The sequence below is a fragment of the Anser anser genome (assembly GCF_964211835.1).
Source record: "Anser anser genome assembly, chromosome: 3".
NCBI classification, from domain to species: domain Eukaryota; kingdom Metazoa; phylum Chordata; class Aves; order Anseriformes; family Anatidae; genus Anser; species Anser anser.
The window spans coordinates 40,387,086-40,402,756 of NC_139722.1; the positions used below are offsets into that span (position 1 = coordinate 40,387,086).

At 36.9% G+C, this 15,671-nt stretch overlaps 1 protein-coding gene across 2 annotated transcripts in view; it reads right to left on the reverse strand.

The window, feature by feature from the left end:
• MDN1 (midasin AAA ATPase 1) overlaps window positions 1-15,671 on the reverse strand; it is a 98,717-nt gene that overhangs the window by 7,641 nt on the left and 75,405 nt on the right. For both annotated transcript variants that reach the window (XM_083831500.1, XM_083831499.1), the window contains exons 78-95: window positions 14,516-14,631; window positions 12,862-13,347; window positions 12,170-12,396; window positions 11,661-11,807; window positions 11,269-11,441; window positions 10,739-10,900; window positions 10,478-10,615; window positions 9,382-9,523; window positions 8,332-8,507; window positions 7,957-8,100; window positions 7,117-7,255; window positions 6,145-6,467; window positions 5,749-5,910; window positions 5,299-5,400; window positions 4,901-5,102; window positions 4,089-4,259; window positions 2,651-2,808; window positions 815-904 (exon numbers count right to left, since the gene is read on the reverse strand). In XM_083831500.1, coding sequence (XP_083687626.1) covers window positions 815-904; window positions 2,651-2,808; window positions 4,089-4,259; window positions 4,901-5,102; window positions 5,299-5,400; window positions 5,749-5,910; window positions 6,145-6,467; window positions 7,117-7,255; window positions 7,957-8,100; window positions 8,332-8,507; window positions 9,382-9,523; window positions 10,478-10,615; window positions 10,739-10,900; window positions 11,269-11,441; window positions 11,661-11,807; window positions 12,170-12,396; window positions 12,862-13,347; window positions 14,516-14,631 — 3,258 coding nt within the window. The remainder of the gene's footprint in view (window positions 1-814; window positions 905-2,650; window positions 2,809-4,088; window positions 4,260-4,900; window positions 5,103-5,298; window positions 5,401-5,748; window positions 5,911-6,144; window positions 6,468-7,116; window positions 7,256-7,956; window positions 8,101-8,331; window positions 8,508-9,381; window positions 9,524-10,477; window positions 10,616-10,738; window positions 10,901-11,268; window positions 11,442-11,660; window positions 11,808-12,169; window positions 12,397-12,861; window positions 13,348-14,515; window positions 14,632-15,671) is intronic.

Below are 15,671 nucleotides of genomic sequence, written 5' to 3' on the forward strand. Positions count from 1 at the left end.
TCGAATAAGAATGTTCCCTGCTGCTACAAAACTGCAATGTACAATGATTGTTCCTCTCGGAACTTGGGCACTGCTGTTGATACAGGAAAATCTTGCAGTGGCTACCATCTGGTAGCTCATACTGCATGAAGGCAAGCCATGGGCATGAGGTGCCTGGGGACATGCTTTAGTGGTAGACTTGGTACTGTTACATGATGGCTGGACGGATGATCTTATGGGTCTTTTCCAACCTAAATGATTCTACGATAAAGGTTCTCTCTCAGCCCTCACAAATAACATTACTTACATAAATTATAGTTCAGCAATATGATTAAGTCTCTACACTGGCAATTTCATCCAGGAATGACTTCCAAATATGGCTTATTATTTGTGACTAGGACAGTCAGAGCGAGTATCTACCACCAGATTCTGGTTCTCTTGCTCAAACTCCGCCACTGCAACTGAGGAAGGCAGCTTGTGTCAATCATAAGCACTTAACTGCAGGTGACAACTCAAAATGGAATGAGCTTGGCAGGGCCAAGAAAAACGTTTTTAATGATGCAAGTTTTAGAAGTCGTTACCAACGGAGTAACTTTGTGAAAATAGCACACGGCACGTTCAAAACAAGATCTGAAACATTACCCTGCTTTAAGAACACTGTTGTTTTATTAGATAATAAGTTAAACGTAAGAAAACCCAGCATTTAAATCACACAATTTTGAATGTTTAGATTCCAGCCTGCTTGACTTCCTCAACACTTCAGCAGTAAAACAAGGTAAAATAATGAATTGTAGGATTCTTAAGACAGAGTTGACACTAAAATGAGATCACTAACCTCCTCTGGAGTTCCAGGCTGCTGTGTCTGCCAAGCTTCCAACTGCCTTTCAAGTTCCTTTCTCAGCTCTTCAGGATCTCTAATGATGTGCTAGAAGTGCAGTTACAAGATTTATGAGACAGTAAAGTAAGTTCATGTATCTGCTGGTCCCCAAACCTTAGCAAACTATAAAAAAGGAAACGTGCATTGTTCTTATTCCTATAGACACAAAAACACCTGAAAGATCTGAATGAAAATTTCATTCTAAATCTCATTTTTTGTTAGCTTCCATGTACACGAAGTATAAATACCCCCCCCAATACCTACCTATAAACAAAGCTAGGCACTTCTATACAGACATTGAAAATAATCAAGTACAGAACCACAAGACAATTTGAATGAACTATCCTGCCAAACTCCAGATCTAATGTCAGCATAATGGAGATCAAACTATTTTATACTATGTAGCATTATCATCTTCCAAAATAAAATATTCTTCAGTTAATTACAGTTTTTTAAAAAAATCATAATTCAAACCACTTCAAAAGGCTTGAATGACACCTTCCTCTTAACACGCCTCTTAACATGCATTCTTCAACTTTTATTGTAATTTCAGCGGCTTCTGTTCCTTACTTTTAAAACCGTGACTTAGACAAGCAGACGTATATGGTCTGCATAACCCACAGGTTTACTGGGTTAAGAAAAATAAGCCTGTGAATGCAAATTCAACAGTATCAGTAATTTAAATCCTTCAGAAGCAGCAACAATCCCACTTGTCACCTACTGCAGGTTTAAGGAAGGGAGGAAGAATGTACATGCAGGGGGCTTCTTCCCTCTCCTGCTGAAAGATGAGATTTGCACTTTTCCCCCAGCAATGTTTCTCCTCTACTCTTTAAGTGATGCTGCAACAGCTCCCCCTCCTGTTTAAGGTTTTGCATGTCAACTGAAAAAGAGCACCTATCTATTCTGACAAGTAGAACACACTCGCATTCATTCAGCAGCCTTTCCCCAAAGGGCTATCATTTCACATTTAGCATGAAGGTAGAAATACCAGGTCTATACACGATGTGTATAGGAACAACCTTCTGTGGTGTGTGTAGAAACTATAAGATACTTCCCTCAAAGTACGTACTCAGGACACACTATTACGAGTGTGGACATTTAGTACTTCTCAAAAACAAACACCGGAAGTATTAATTCTTCATCAGCTGGTTATACACCGCCAACTGCTTCTATGCCATAACCCTATGATGAAATGTGCTTTTCACAGCTACCAGTACCAATTGGAAAACTGTGTTGTACAAAATCTAGGAAGAAGATCTAGGCTATAACAGTATATTTTTAATTGCAAAGCTCATAAAAGGCTTGCAAATGTTCTAGAATGTTTGCAATTAGCTTTAAGGAAGCAGTGTGTTGCCAATGATGAAACTGAAGTTAATTTTTTGTCCACAGTGGTATTTTAAGGTCACTGACACATAGCTGTCTCATCATTCTGAACCCTTTTCTACCTTAACGTCACACATCCTTGCCTATTGCTCTGTGCTCCACTCAAACATTTTATCAGGAGATTCATCTGGGCAAGACAGTTCTCGACAGTTACAAACAAAAGGTTTCTTTTCAGGAGTGAGGATGGGATCTCACTACTAAGGATGTGGAGGAATTTCCATTTTAAATGCATCATTCAGCTGCATATACAACAGTTGGTATTGTGTTACTTTTCATTTGCTATTAAAGAAAAGCACACTACTGAGTTATCTGAATCAATGTAATTCTAAACGTCGGCGTTCAGAGTGTCATTAACTCAGGTCAATGAAAGCAGACAGTTTCTGTGGTTGTACGATGCATTAGGTATCGTACCTGGGAAGCATCCATCAAAAACTGATGGGCTGTATGTATGGTAGAGTCCTTGCTTCTCTCCGGCTTCTCTTCAGTCACTTTTGGTAACTTTTCTGTTGTAGGTTCATTGACATCTTCAGAGTCAAAATTCTGGATCTCAGGCTCCACTTCACCTGGTCCTACAATCACAAATTGTGGGTCACACAATACACCAATCGATATTGCATCTCGACTCTTTTCAAAGTCTCTCACAATGTTTTGTAATGCTCAGGCATTATTTTTTAAGGGAAGTGCACAAACGTTGAGACAGTTCTAGGAACAGAGTGAATACAAGGCCTTGCAACTCAGAGAACAAACCATTTTGCAAAACGAACCAAGTGTTAGTGAACAAATCTTTAATGCTTGAAAATTCCATCAGTGACGTACATTTTTCAACCTACACAGCCTCTCTGACCAAGTGACGGGAAGAATAAAACAATTTGAGAACATTCACAATGTGATCTTTTAAAAGATAACAGCAATCTTTTCTTATCTCATCTTTTACTCTCTACTTTAGTAATGGAACAATTTCCTGTAAATCAGAGTTCAATTTACAAATAAAGGACCGGACTAAAGAGTTTCTTTTATTTTTGTTTCTAATATACTACACTGTTAAACAACTTTTTTTTTTTTATTTTTTAAGAATTATTCTAAGAACAAAGCATGACTTGCTTACAAGACTCAAGTGTTTCAGTACATACTGTTAAGAGAATTACATGGAAAAACAGACTGCTTACATGTATGCCTGTACCATGAATTTCTTATTAGATTTAAGTGAAGAGATTAAACCTGAAGAGAGTGGGAGAAGAAAATGCGAATTCAGGCTGGTAAAACTCATCTTCTCTCTCCAGCCAGCTTTTGTGTTTGATACGGAAACCATTCAAACTTCCAGGCTATAGTTTCATTTACTTAAATTCACCAAAATAAAACTTGTGTGAGGCAGCTCAGTTTTATTTCATTTTCCACTTATGAAAGGAAGTAGTGAGACAATGACACTACAGTGCTATGTCACCTGGTATTGTTCAGTCCTCAATTTCCTGATGTTTTATCCAAAGTTACAAATAAAAAAAGTTGAGTTACATGGTGCTGATGCTGGTGTCACTGGAGTATCTATTGTTATACGCCAGTTCATTGTGTTTAAGACTGTGGAAAAACGCTTGGTTTTCACTTCTTTGTCAAAGAAGTTCATAAAGATTAGACACCTTTAACTTGAAAGAAAGCAGCAAACCACTGTCACTTAACCGATGCAGAAAAAAGGCTAATGCTGGCTACCAGGCCAGAGTAAAAACACCATTGCAGAAAAATCAACTGATAGCAGATGTTTTAATCTTAGAGAATGTATCCACTACACGCAAATACCTACACACATATTTAGATGTTCACATTTTTGTGTGTTTATAATGGTTTTAGGTTAACATACCAGGGTTTTTAGAGGCAGTAGACTTCATTTCTGGCTTCAGCTCCTCTGTGTCTACTGCTGTGAGATCCTCGTTGTTCTGCATTTCTGTTTCCATAGCTGCATCTTCAGAATCTCCCTCTTCGTTTTCGTTTAGAGGCAAAATAGGTTTCTCCTGCTCCTTGCTAGCCACATCTGTACGAAGGCAACAAGACTCATTAAGGAAGGAAAGGAAGGAAAAAGAAGAGCGACAAAGAAAAGTGATAAAAAACTACTGCACTTTGAGGTCATTGGATCTAAGTTTTACTGAACTTCACAACAGATCTATTGTCTCAAAACATTTATCTTTCACTGTGCTGTGCCATGTTGTGTCAATGAGCTATTGCTCTGGAAATCTGAAGAATAAAGCAAACTAATTACTTTAATAGAAAATAATTTAACTAAAGTCAGTTTAGAGGAGTACTTTTGAAGAGTCACCAATTTGTTTGATACAAATAAAGAACCTGTTGCATTAACCTATGTATTTTGAACATGTGGTAGCAATGTGGGCCTCAAAATAAATGAAATGAGATGAATGAAATGAGAGAAGATTTTAAATAGGTTTAACAAACTAAAATCCAATTTTTATGAGTGAATGCAGTATTTTCAAACATGTTATCTGTATCTGATTACCAAAGACAGCATTCATTGTAACGAAATAGTGCTATGTCTTGCAAAGCAAGAATGCTAAATGTGACCATCAAAAAAACAAAACCACCCAAAAGACTACAGTAACTATGAGCTTTGGGATTTGATTCTGGAATGACAACTCTTTACACTCAGAAATACCACTGTACCATAGGTCTGTGCATCATAGCATTCAGAGCCTTCTTTAATATGTTCAAATGCATCAGCCTCCTCCACGTTTTGTTTAGGCTGAGTTGTATTCTGCTTTGCTTCACTGCTGGATTCTATGGTTCTCAGTCGCTTGTGGATATGTTCGTTGTGATCTCCCATGGAGCGCTCATTGTCTGCCTGACCAGGTTTCCTCTTGAAGCTCTGAAAAAGAGAAAAATTAACACCATGAACTTCAAGTGAGGTGCAAACAAACACAGATTAGAACATGAGTTCTAACAAGGAGAAACAGAACTGCATATTTGCTGGTTAATATTAAGTGATTCAAATTAGGTACAAAGCTTAAAAAAAGATAAAAGAAAAAGAAAAATAAATAATTATTTAAAAAAAGAACAAGAACCTGTGTATTCTTTCTGCTTTGCTTTTCAGAAGCCATCCGGGCCATGCGTGTGGATTCATGGCCTTCTGATTGATTTGCACTTGCAGCTCCACTTCCATATTCCTGAGACACACAAAAAATTGAAACTGTAACTGAAAAGGCATTTAGCAACTATTACAGACAAATTTTAAAAATTAAACTGAAATGCTGTGGAACCTTCTCGTGCTAATGAAGAATGGCTCAGAACTGCAAATACTGGCAGACAAGACAGTCCTGCAGACCAGGAATTAGCCTAAACCTACCACACACGTCACTGCTAGGAAGGTATCTTCATTTTTTTAGGTGAATTTCTAAATGGTGTTCCAAAATTGCATCTTAGACACTTTTTAAAATATGGCAGCAGTTCTTTGATTGTAGCTTTAAAACATACAGGTCCAGCATTTCCTAATCAGATGCTTCCACATAGCTTACCTCTTTAGATTGGTCTTTTTCTGAAGCCTCCCCAGCTAGTTCTACAGCACTGTCACTCTGCAGATTTTCTTGCCCAGTCTGCCCTTGTGTTTCGTGCTCCATTCTTTCCTCAGACTCAGGAATCTGCTCATCCGTCTCTGGATTATCTTTGTCCTCCTCTGCCTGATATAAGATCAGTTTATTTTAACATTCTAAAAAGCATGGGGAAGCAGAAGGCTGAGGAGGTAACGGGAATACAGGTAGCAGAAATATACCAGATAAATAGTAAGCAAATCTGTCATCTTCATAAAAATTCTTACTAACTTCCTACCACAATATCAAGGTTGTCTCAAATTAACAGAAGACAATGAAGTCTCAGGGGAAAAAAAATACAGGCTTTTATTTATTACTCTGTACCTGAGGTTGAAGGCCTTGGTCACCAGCAGGGATTCCCTTCTCTTTCTCCTCTTCAGCAGATTCATTTTTTTCTTCATCAGGTGGTTGCGACTCTTCCTCTTCTGCCTCTTCAGTGTTCTCAGTATTTCCTTCTTGTTCATCAGCATCTTTCTCCCCTTCATCTTCTTTTTCCTCTTTATCTTCAGAAATGCCTTCTTCAGCAGGTTCTGCATCCTGATCACCTTTTTCTGCCTCACCAGTATCCTCTTCATTCTGATCTTCTGTATTCTCTGCCTCATTTAAGTCAGCAGGTTTCTCATCTATTTCAAAAGTATTCTCTTCTTCTGCATTAAAAAATCAGAAACATATACAAAGCTTTCAGTGAAATACAGAGACTGTGAATACTAGTGATATAAACAGAACAAACCTACGCAACCTATCAGAAAAAATCTTACAGAAAAAATACTGAGAATTCTGTACATAGAATCTATGGTTTTCTATAGCAGGCAATTTCTTTAAGTGAATTAGTTTAGTTATTATTATTATTATTATTATTATTATTATTGTTATTATTATTAGAATTAGTTTGCGATTAGTTTGTAGCTGACAACACAAGAGGATGCATTTTAATCTAACATACTTGATGGTCAGTTGATTTTAAGTGCAAATTCTTCTAAATGTCAGGGGAAAAAAAACACAAAAACGAAAAAAGAAACAAGAAGCTTCTAGAATAAATTAGGATGTATCACTTGGCTAACATCTGAAAATATGCTCCACAGTGTGCACTAAAGGCAAGTAAAGAAAAATGCTGTAATGTTGAGTTCTAGCCTGATATTTTGATATGCAGAACTGAAATTGCAGCTTCTTGTTATATAGAATTCTACCACCATCTCTCTTCTCTTTATAGAGAAGAGAAGCTCATTATCTGACTCTTCCTCCACTATTTCCACTTGGCTTTCATCTGGGAATCCGTAGAGAGATTTTCAGCTGTACCTTCACCTTCTTTCTCCTCATCATCACTCTTCTCATCATTCTCCAGGTTCAAGTCATCAGGAAGGTCCAAAGGTTCAACTTCAGGCTGCTTTTCTTGCTGACCATGATAAGGATCTACTTCGTTCTCATCATACTCACGCTGTAACCAAAATAATGAGGAAAAAATAACAGGTATATGATAAGTGGGAGGAAAGGCAAAGATGAGAAATAAGCCACAAGTGAATTCTCTAGTACAGAAAAATACTGAATACAGTATTACACTTTGATCAATTAAAAATGAATTTTCAATGATACACATCCACACGCAAAAATAGCATAAAAGACTAATTTTTGCAACTGCATCTACATAAACTGGTACTTCTTCAAAACAGCATCATGTGTTCATAGTATTTTCCTAGATGAAAGACTCTGAACAGAATCTACACTCTTGCACATGGAAAATGCACTCTTGCACACTATGCAGAATCTTCAGACATACTATAGTCAGGTTTTTGGGATGAGTCCCACTGACTTCAGATGCTTCTGTTGCTACACACAACCAAACAAGGACTTTCTAGCTTTGTCCATCAAAACATCAGTTCAGAGTAAAGCCTTTCTTGGCAGCCATTACACATTCTGATTAGTTCAAACAAAAATTCTTTTGAATCACGCATCAGAAAACATACATATAATGAACTCCTTTTTTTTCATTTTTTACTCCAAAATGAACTAACTTTTCTGAATGTGTTAAATATCTTCACCATTACATAAAAAACATTTCAAATTCTCAGGAATGCATGACATGAGCAACAGAATATAGTTTAGCAGCAAGACATTCTATGTAGTCTACGTCATTTTTACCTCATCAATTTGTTCATGGATTTTCTCTTTGTTTTCGTTGTCCTCTGCTTGATCCTCTTTTTCTTCATCCTTGGGAGGCTGTTTTTTGTTATCTTTGGTTCCTGTACCCAAATTGTCATCTTTTGCAACAAGTTCGGAATCCTCCTATTAACCAACAAATCCAGAAGAAACTCATTATTCTACCTGCTTCTCAAAGTCTGAATAACAAGACACCAACTGCTACAATAAAAAAGACACTAAACACTAAATAATTTAGGATACACTCAAATTATGCCCTTCCAAGACCAAAGAGTCTGGTATGTAAGGGAGTTCCCGGTCTAGCTCATCTCAAGAGTTTAATTCCTTTGATATTCTTCTTCTTCCTTTTCTCTTTACCTCATCCATTCCTGGTCCAGTTTCTTCTGTTTTACTACTGGCATCATCATCATCATCATCATCTTCATCTCCCCAGAGCCTCTCATCCAGCTTATCATCAGCTTCAGCATTATCAAGGTTTCCCATTTGCTTATCCAGCTCCTCCTCTTCCTCCTCATCAGATTTTTCATCATTTTCTGTGTACAGTTCAGAATGTGTCTCAGTACAGAGAAGATAAAGCTAACAAACAGCCACACTGACACCTTAAATTCATCAACCTATGCATTTAGCGATGCAGAAAAAGAAACACATGCACCAACACCCAGAAGAGCAGGGGCCTAGTTACACAGTTCAGAGTGCTCTCTCTTGGACAGATAGACACACACACACCAGTGTCTCTCTCAAACTAACAAGTGTCAGGTATTAAATATGGATGATTTAATCTATCCAATCCTTATCTTCTCCCTCCTCCATTTTCCAAATGTTTGGCATTACTGGGAGAGGAAAGATCCATTCTATTAGTTTTAAAACGTCTGTTCTTTGCTGATGACCTTATTCTTGGCATTTTGTCAAGCGTTTTTTGAGTAGGTTAATGCTACTGTAATTTCTAGGTCACATTAGTTTCAGATGTTCCAAGTGTTACCTTCTGAAGTGATAGAACTTGGGTGAATAGCAAGTTGAAAAAATAGCATTTGTTTTTTTTTTATTGCTTGTAAGTTAGTAATAGCTTTCTTAGTCACATTTTGAAGTTAACTACAGACAGTATCTTTTGTAAGCATTCTGTTGATTTTCAACAGCTTCACAAAGTGAGTGACTAATTTTTTTAAAATGCATCTATGGGTCACCTTACAACAGGAAGAAGGAACCAACTCTCTTTGTTCCAAAACCACCACAGTGACAGAAGAGAAAATATTTAATTTGTAAACTTAAGATTCATATACAAATGGCACTACTCTTCTTTTTTGTTGAACACTGACTTTCCAGCATATGCTTCAATATATAAAAGTATCAACCATTATTGGATCAATCTATTACATTTCTTATAAGTTTGCCTTTGTGTAAGGACCAAACCTTTTTCTTCCTGTTCTCCATCATGCATTTTTCCTTCGAAGTCCTCTGACATTTCAATTGCATTGTCTTCTCCTTCAATGTCTGGCTTAGAATCTTGATCCTCTTTTTCCTTCTCTTTGTCCTTTTGAAAAGAGTCTTCTATCTGAATTGTTGGTAAAACCAGAAGTTACAACAGACCTTGCCTATATATTAAATCTTAAAGCACCACAACAATATTTTTAGGTTGATATACGAACATAAAAGTCAACCTAAATGGGAGACTAAAAGCAATTTCATTTTCTTTACCTGAAGTATCTAATACATTTCACTGCTTCTTAACATGGATCTCAAGTACTTTTTTGTGTTCAGTAAAGCCGGGTTAAAGTAAAAATTATTGTATCTGTTCAAAAGAAGGAACTATCCCATTAGTCAGAACCCCTTAAAAATATCAACTGGTAGCCTAACTATAACCTCATGTAAGGTTATTTGAACTACCTTCTGGTCATTTTAGAGCCAGCTCTTCATTTCTTGTATGCAATTACTAGTATTAAAGGTAAATCATAATATGTGTAAACTGAATTAAGCCTCTAAAGGTCAACTCGGAGCCAGATGGGTCAACCATCTTGTGCCCCTTATCAGCATTCTAAATTCAGCATGACTTCACAGAAAGCCACCACAGGAATGTTTCATTAACTCTAACTAGACCTTCTCAGCCTGAAGGTCCAGGTAAACTCATATTAACCCCACTATACAGCTTCTGCAAGTAAGCTGTCTCTCCACGCAAGCACGTCATTGTTTCCAATCAAGCCATACACAGATGAGTTAAAGCTTTGTATTTTTTTCCTTTACATATTCCTCCCCAAAATCCCTCAGACTTACAACAATATGTTCAGTAATATGCCCAAACCAGTCTCCAATATTGACATAAAGTCAATATAAACTACCGTTTATTCCTTAACTGTGGAGCAGTTAAGAACGTTGCTCAAGAAAGAGGTGCTAGTGAAACAAAACAAATACTTGCAAGTAACTGGAAACAGCCTTTGTTTAGCATATATTTGATTTAGTCTCAATTTTACTTACTCTCTCCCCCCCATTCTCCCACCACCAAAAAACTTGCCTGATCTTCACTTTCTATTTTGTCGCTCACATCTTTCTTGCCTTCCCCATCTCCAATACCACCCTCCTCATAATCATGAAACTGTGTTGCTCCTTCTCCAGCTTCATCTTCAAGTAATTCTTTTGGCAGACAAAACCCCTACAAAGGCAAACAGAAACTCAAGACATTCTGTAGTAGTAAGTAGACTTAGTTGGTATTTAAAGACTTGTGTATAAATTAAATACATGCTTACCATATATATAGTTATCCATAAAAACCTACCTTTTGGGCAAGCTCTGTAAAAATGCTAGTTAGAACAGAAAGCAACTTTCCAGTACTCCGGTGAGAAGCCAGTGAAACAGTGAGGTAGAACAGGATAAGCTCTGAATATTTGCAAAGCATGGGCTTTAAACGCACCAGCAAATAGCAGGACTGGTTGAAGAACTGCAGTTAAAAAAAACAAAGACCAGCTGTCAAACATGACTACATACATACTGAGGTACACCTCAGAGAGGGTGACAATAGATTCTTAAAACAGATGCTCAAACCAGAAATATCAGTAAGCACATTTAAATACGACCTATAAAGTTCCCAGAGCTTTTTCCAGCTTTCACATTTCACAAAAACTAAAACTTCTCCTTCTTACTAAAGGAACATCTGGCTTTTGCACTAGAGAAGAAGACTACATTTGGCTACGATCTCGCACATGCTTCTAGCTCTAAGGTACTATGCAATAAGAAGCAATGCAGGTTTAATCAACAAATCAGTTACTGAGACCCTTAAGCCAAAAACTCTTGAGAAGAACAAGTTACCTTATGTTTATCTGAGGTGTAATCTTCCCCGTAAGATTTCAGACTCTTCATGAGTTCTGAAACTGCTAAAGTTACTTTCTGCACATGCAAGGAATCCAAATCCGCAGAGATATCTTCATCCAAAAGCTTAGTTAAATGTCCCGCTTTAATCACGTCAAATGAAGCTGCATCCTCTTTGATTGAAAAATAAAAGAAAAAAGAGATGGAAATAAAATCTGACATTCTGAAGTGTCATAATAAGCAATCTAGAAATATCCATCCTATCCGTTAATATGGTTAACTATTAAAATGATGATTTCCTTGACACCTCTGGTAGACATATGGCTCCAGAATTTTTAGGTTTGCGGAGTGTAAACCTTCTTAATTTCCCTTGACTAAGTTAACAAACTTACCATTTTCCTCTGGAGATTTTTCTTCCTCTTTTTCATCTTTTGTTTTTCTCTCTACCAAACACTGGATGGCATACAGAACAACGTGAATAACAGTTTCCACTTGTGCTGAGAAGTGCTCCACAAACTCTTCAGTGGACTCTTTATTTCCTTTTGAACCATAACACAGACAGTTTTACATAGAAACACATTAAATTACTGGTTCATATATTTCCTTTGTGCAAGAAAAATGACAAGCACTATGAAGTTTTTGCTTTAATAATATGTCCTTACTAATCCTGACTTACAGATATGATTAAAATCTGTCAGCAACAGTGACTAACAGGGAAAAAGCATTATTACACAATATAAATTTGGATTGAATTTTCTAAATTTGTTTTTCATTTCGTGTTTCTGGATATCCAGATGAACATGGCAATGAGCAATAAATAAGCAATCTTCTGCAATAACCAAACTAATGAATTCTTTCCATCTTTATCTAAATTACAAAATTGGCAGAGGATTGTCCTTACCACTGCGGTCTGACATGGAAGCAAGAAGCTGTGTCCTCCAAGTTGTGAAGTCTGCAGATGCATTATTAACTTCCTCTTGTACATACTTTAGGCTCTTGATTAGGGCCATCTGATTTGCAGCTTGCCTGCCCTCCCCATTTGGATGAAAGAGGGACTCTACGTCTTGTAACTGAGCCGAGACCTTCAGTAGACAGCTCATAGCTGAAGTGCAAACTTCAAAATCTCTCCTGCAACAAGATACACCATAATACTGATAGAGCAAAAACACCTCAGATTAAGATTAAACCTCTTTTCTTCTCTTTCACTTTTTGTCTGTACTTTTTTTTTTTTTTTTTTAATAGGCAGCCTACAGGCCGCTTTTAAAATACAAATTTATTTGACAAATTTACATTCGAAATTCACATCATTAACTAACTAGAGATCCAAGTGGAATGAAATCCCAAGAGACCAAAGACAACCTTAGAAGCTAAGATGGACCCATTTTTGCTGACTGGTCAGAGAAAACATACATACATTTGTTTAAAAAGTCAGACACCACAGTTCAAAAAAAGGGGGGGATAGAAACAAGCTTCAAGAGCATCTGAAAAGTACCTTTTAAACTATGCAAAGGCAAAAACTTTTAAGATGACACTACACATCTTACATGAATATACAAAATACAGAAATTCAGTTCATGCAGACATAGAACTCACCAGGAATAAAACAAGGTCTCACGTGACTGTTGTCTTATTTTGTCCACTTCTGTCTTCATTTCCTTTACATGGGTCAGCATTGTTGTCAATTGTGCGTCTAGCTGCAACCATACCTGATCCTTATTTCGCATCCTGCATCCAGGAGGCAGTTGCTCAGTTGTTACTGGAGACAGGTATTTTAGCTCTGAGGGAATTCGGTCAGGTATTCCCGTAAGAACATTTCCAAACATCTGTTCAGGTCCTGAACTCTGAGAAATGTTTGCTTTGACATCTGTCTTTTCACTGCCACTGCACTTCATCAGCTCTTCTTTTGGGCAGCATTGTATAAACCAAGACAGCTCCTCAAGAACCACCACACACTGCATGGAAAGGTGCTGCAGTGTGTCAGTCCAGTGTTGAACACTGTCTTGAGGAGGAAATGCTACATTATATTCTCTGTCAGCACTCAGCCTAGAGTCCATCTCTTGTATGCAGCTCAGGAGGTTCCTGGTTAAGACGAAAAAACGGAAAGAAAATTACTTTAACTCCACAACTGAGTTTTACATTATGCCTCCCTTTTACAGGCTCAACCTTCTGACTAAGTTCATAAAAGCTCCAGATAATATGAAACCTGAGAAGTCAAACTTCTTTGAAGAGCTAAAATTATAATCTTAAAAAAAAAGTTTAGCTACCGATTTTTTCTCTCCACTGAATGTTTGAGTCTTCCTGGAAACAGGGCTTTGTGAGATTTCTCAGAATTAAATCATACATTTCAGTAATCCTTAGATTCCTGGTCTGACACTTAAATGCTGTTATTTTTCCTCCACTATACGAGCAAACTAGATTCTAGCACACCCTCATTCTCTCAGGGTATAAGAGACACCGTTCCTAACAAATGATTAATCTGATCTGCAATGAGAATCCTAAAGATTAGCATTTTAGAAATTTTACTATTCCTGCAAATGCAAAGCTGGTGTGATGATTCTTTTTTTATTTTATTTTTTATTTTTTTACAAATGAAGTAAGTCTCTGACAACTTCAAAAAGTTTTACAGATTACGTTAGTGATGAGCACAGACATGCGTAACAGTGGAGTTTGCAGCAAAACTTGCAAGGGCTAAATCCCATCAAGTAAGAAAGACTTCCTATACACCTTTCCCTTTCACCATTTCAACACAACATCAGTTATGTTGTGTTTAACACAGTATTAACTCTTTCTAGAATTTTTCTTCTTAGGCTGTTGAGGTTTCTTCATTTTGGCCCAAAGGGCATCCAGATTATTTATTTTCTCTGAATCAAACCAACAACCTGAATGCAGCCAAAATTAACTTAGGACTATACCAAATGAGAAAGGTTTAAATGAGAGAGGCTTAACAATCTATAGATTCAACAGTGTAATTAATTACAGTATTTCATAGGCTTCATGCATGCCTAACTTGGTTTTCCCCAATTATTTTGATTCCAAAACGCTGGCTGCAAAGACAGGATAAACTTTTTTTTTAAAGAGCTTTTCTATCTAGGCTTAATTGAGGGGATAGGAGAGACAGGGAAGTAGAGGGAAGAATTTGATTGTGTTCTACCTTGTCATTTTCCATCTTTCTTGAACTGAATTGCTTACTGTCAATGATTCTATGCTGAACATTTAAATAAAGCTGTAATGGTGTAAAGCAAAATACCTCAATATAATCCACTGTTCTGTCAATGCAGTAAGAGATTGTCTTTGCCTGACAAGCAACTGCAGGAGGTGTGCCGTGAATCCTTTGCATCGCTCAACACTACCTAATCCAAGATCCTAAAGAAAACAAGTACAGAGAAGTGGGAGGACAAGGAGAGAACAGTGAGATGAATAAGCAGACTAAGCAACAACAACATTGGCTGTGTCTCCATTCCACTTCACTGAGCAGACAAAGGTTATGGTTTAAGTGAGCAAGTACTAAAATGCACACAAGGTATAGTTACTATTTTCCACTATCTTCATTCATCTGCTTCTTTCATATATCCGCTATACAAATTTAAAATAGTTTCTGCAAACACAGACATATTAAATTGCACTTCCAGTGCAGCAATTCCTAACAGGAATTTAGTTCCAGAAGTCACCTGGCATAAATAAGTAAAATCCAAAGAGGAGATACCAGCTTAAATTTTTAAATCCATGACCACTGCTAAAGCCACTTCCACAATTCATTTTACCTGATTTACTGACAATTACTTTCTCTCTTTTTAACAGACGAACATATCCTGAATTAAAGTGCAGAATAAACATTCGCAATAAAAAGCAAAACTGATCACAGTTAGGTTCCACTGTTTATTCCATTACCAGCTGTGACATTTGACAAGATTATATTGTAAAAACCCAGGGGTGAAGCACAGTGAGAGGAAGAACATCTAGAAGAGATTCCCTGTTTCCTGGAATACTGAAAAAGTGGTAGTGATTTGTCAGAACTCATTTGTTCCTCCTAATGATTTTAGACCAATTTCTAAGCAAGGAAACGTTTTGCAACCTTCTGTATTAAACACAGGCTCCAGTTATGGCCACTTGTAAATCTGAACAGATTTTTCATGAGCACTACTAAACCTGATTTTATTCTCCTAACAAGCTTTAATTCAGCATTTCAGAAGTTTCCTTCAGGCACAAAAAGTAGCAATTTGGGATTGGCTGGGATGAGAGACACTGTAAACTGCACAGATTTTTAATTTAAATAAGTACTCTGCTCGTTCAAGTGTTCTTTCATAGAACAGGTTTTGAAATGCTTTATTTAATATTCATTCCCAAAATATTTTGTGTCATACTATAGAACATAGTGTTTTCACATTACCCTTTTATTACTAGGA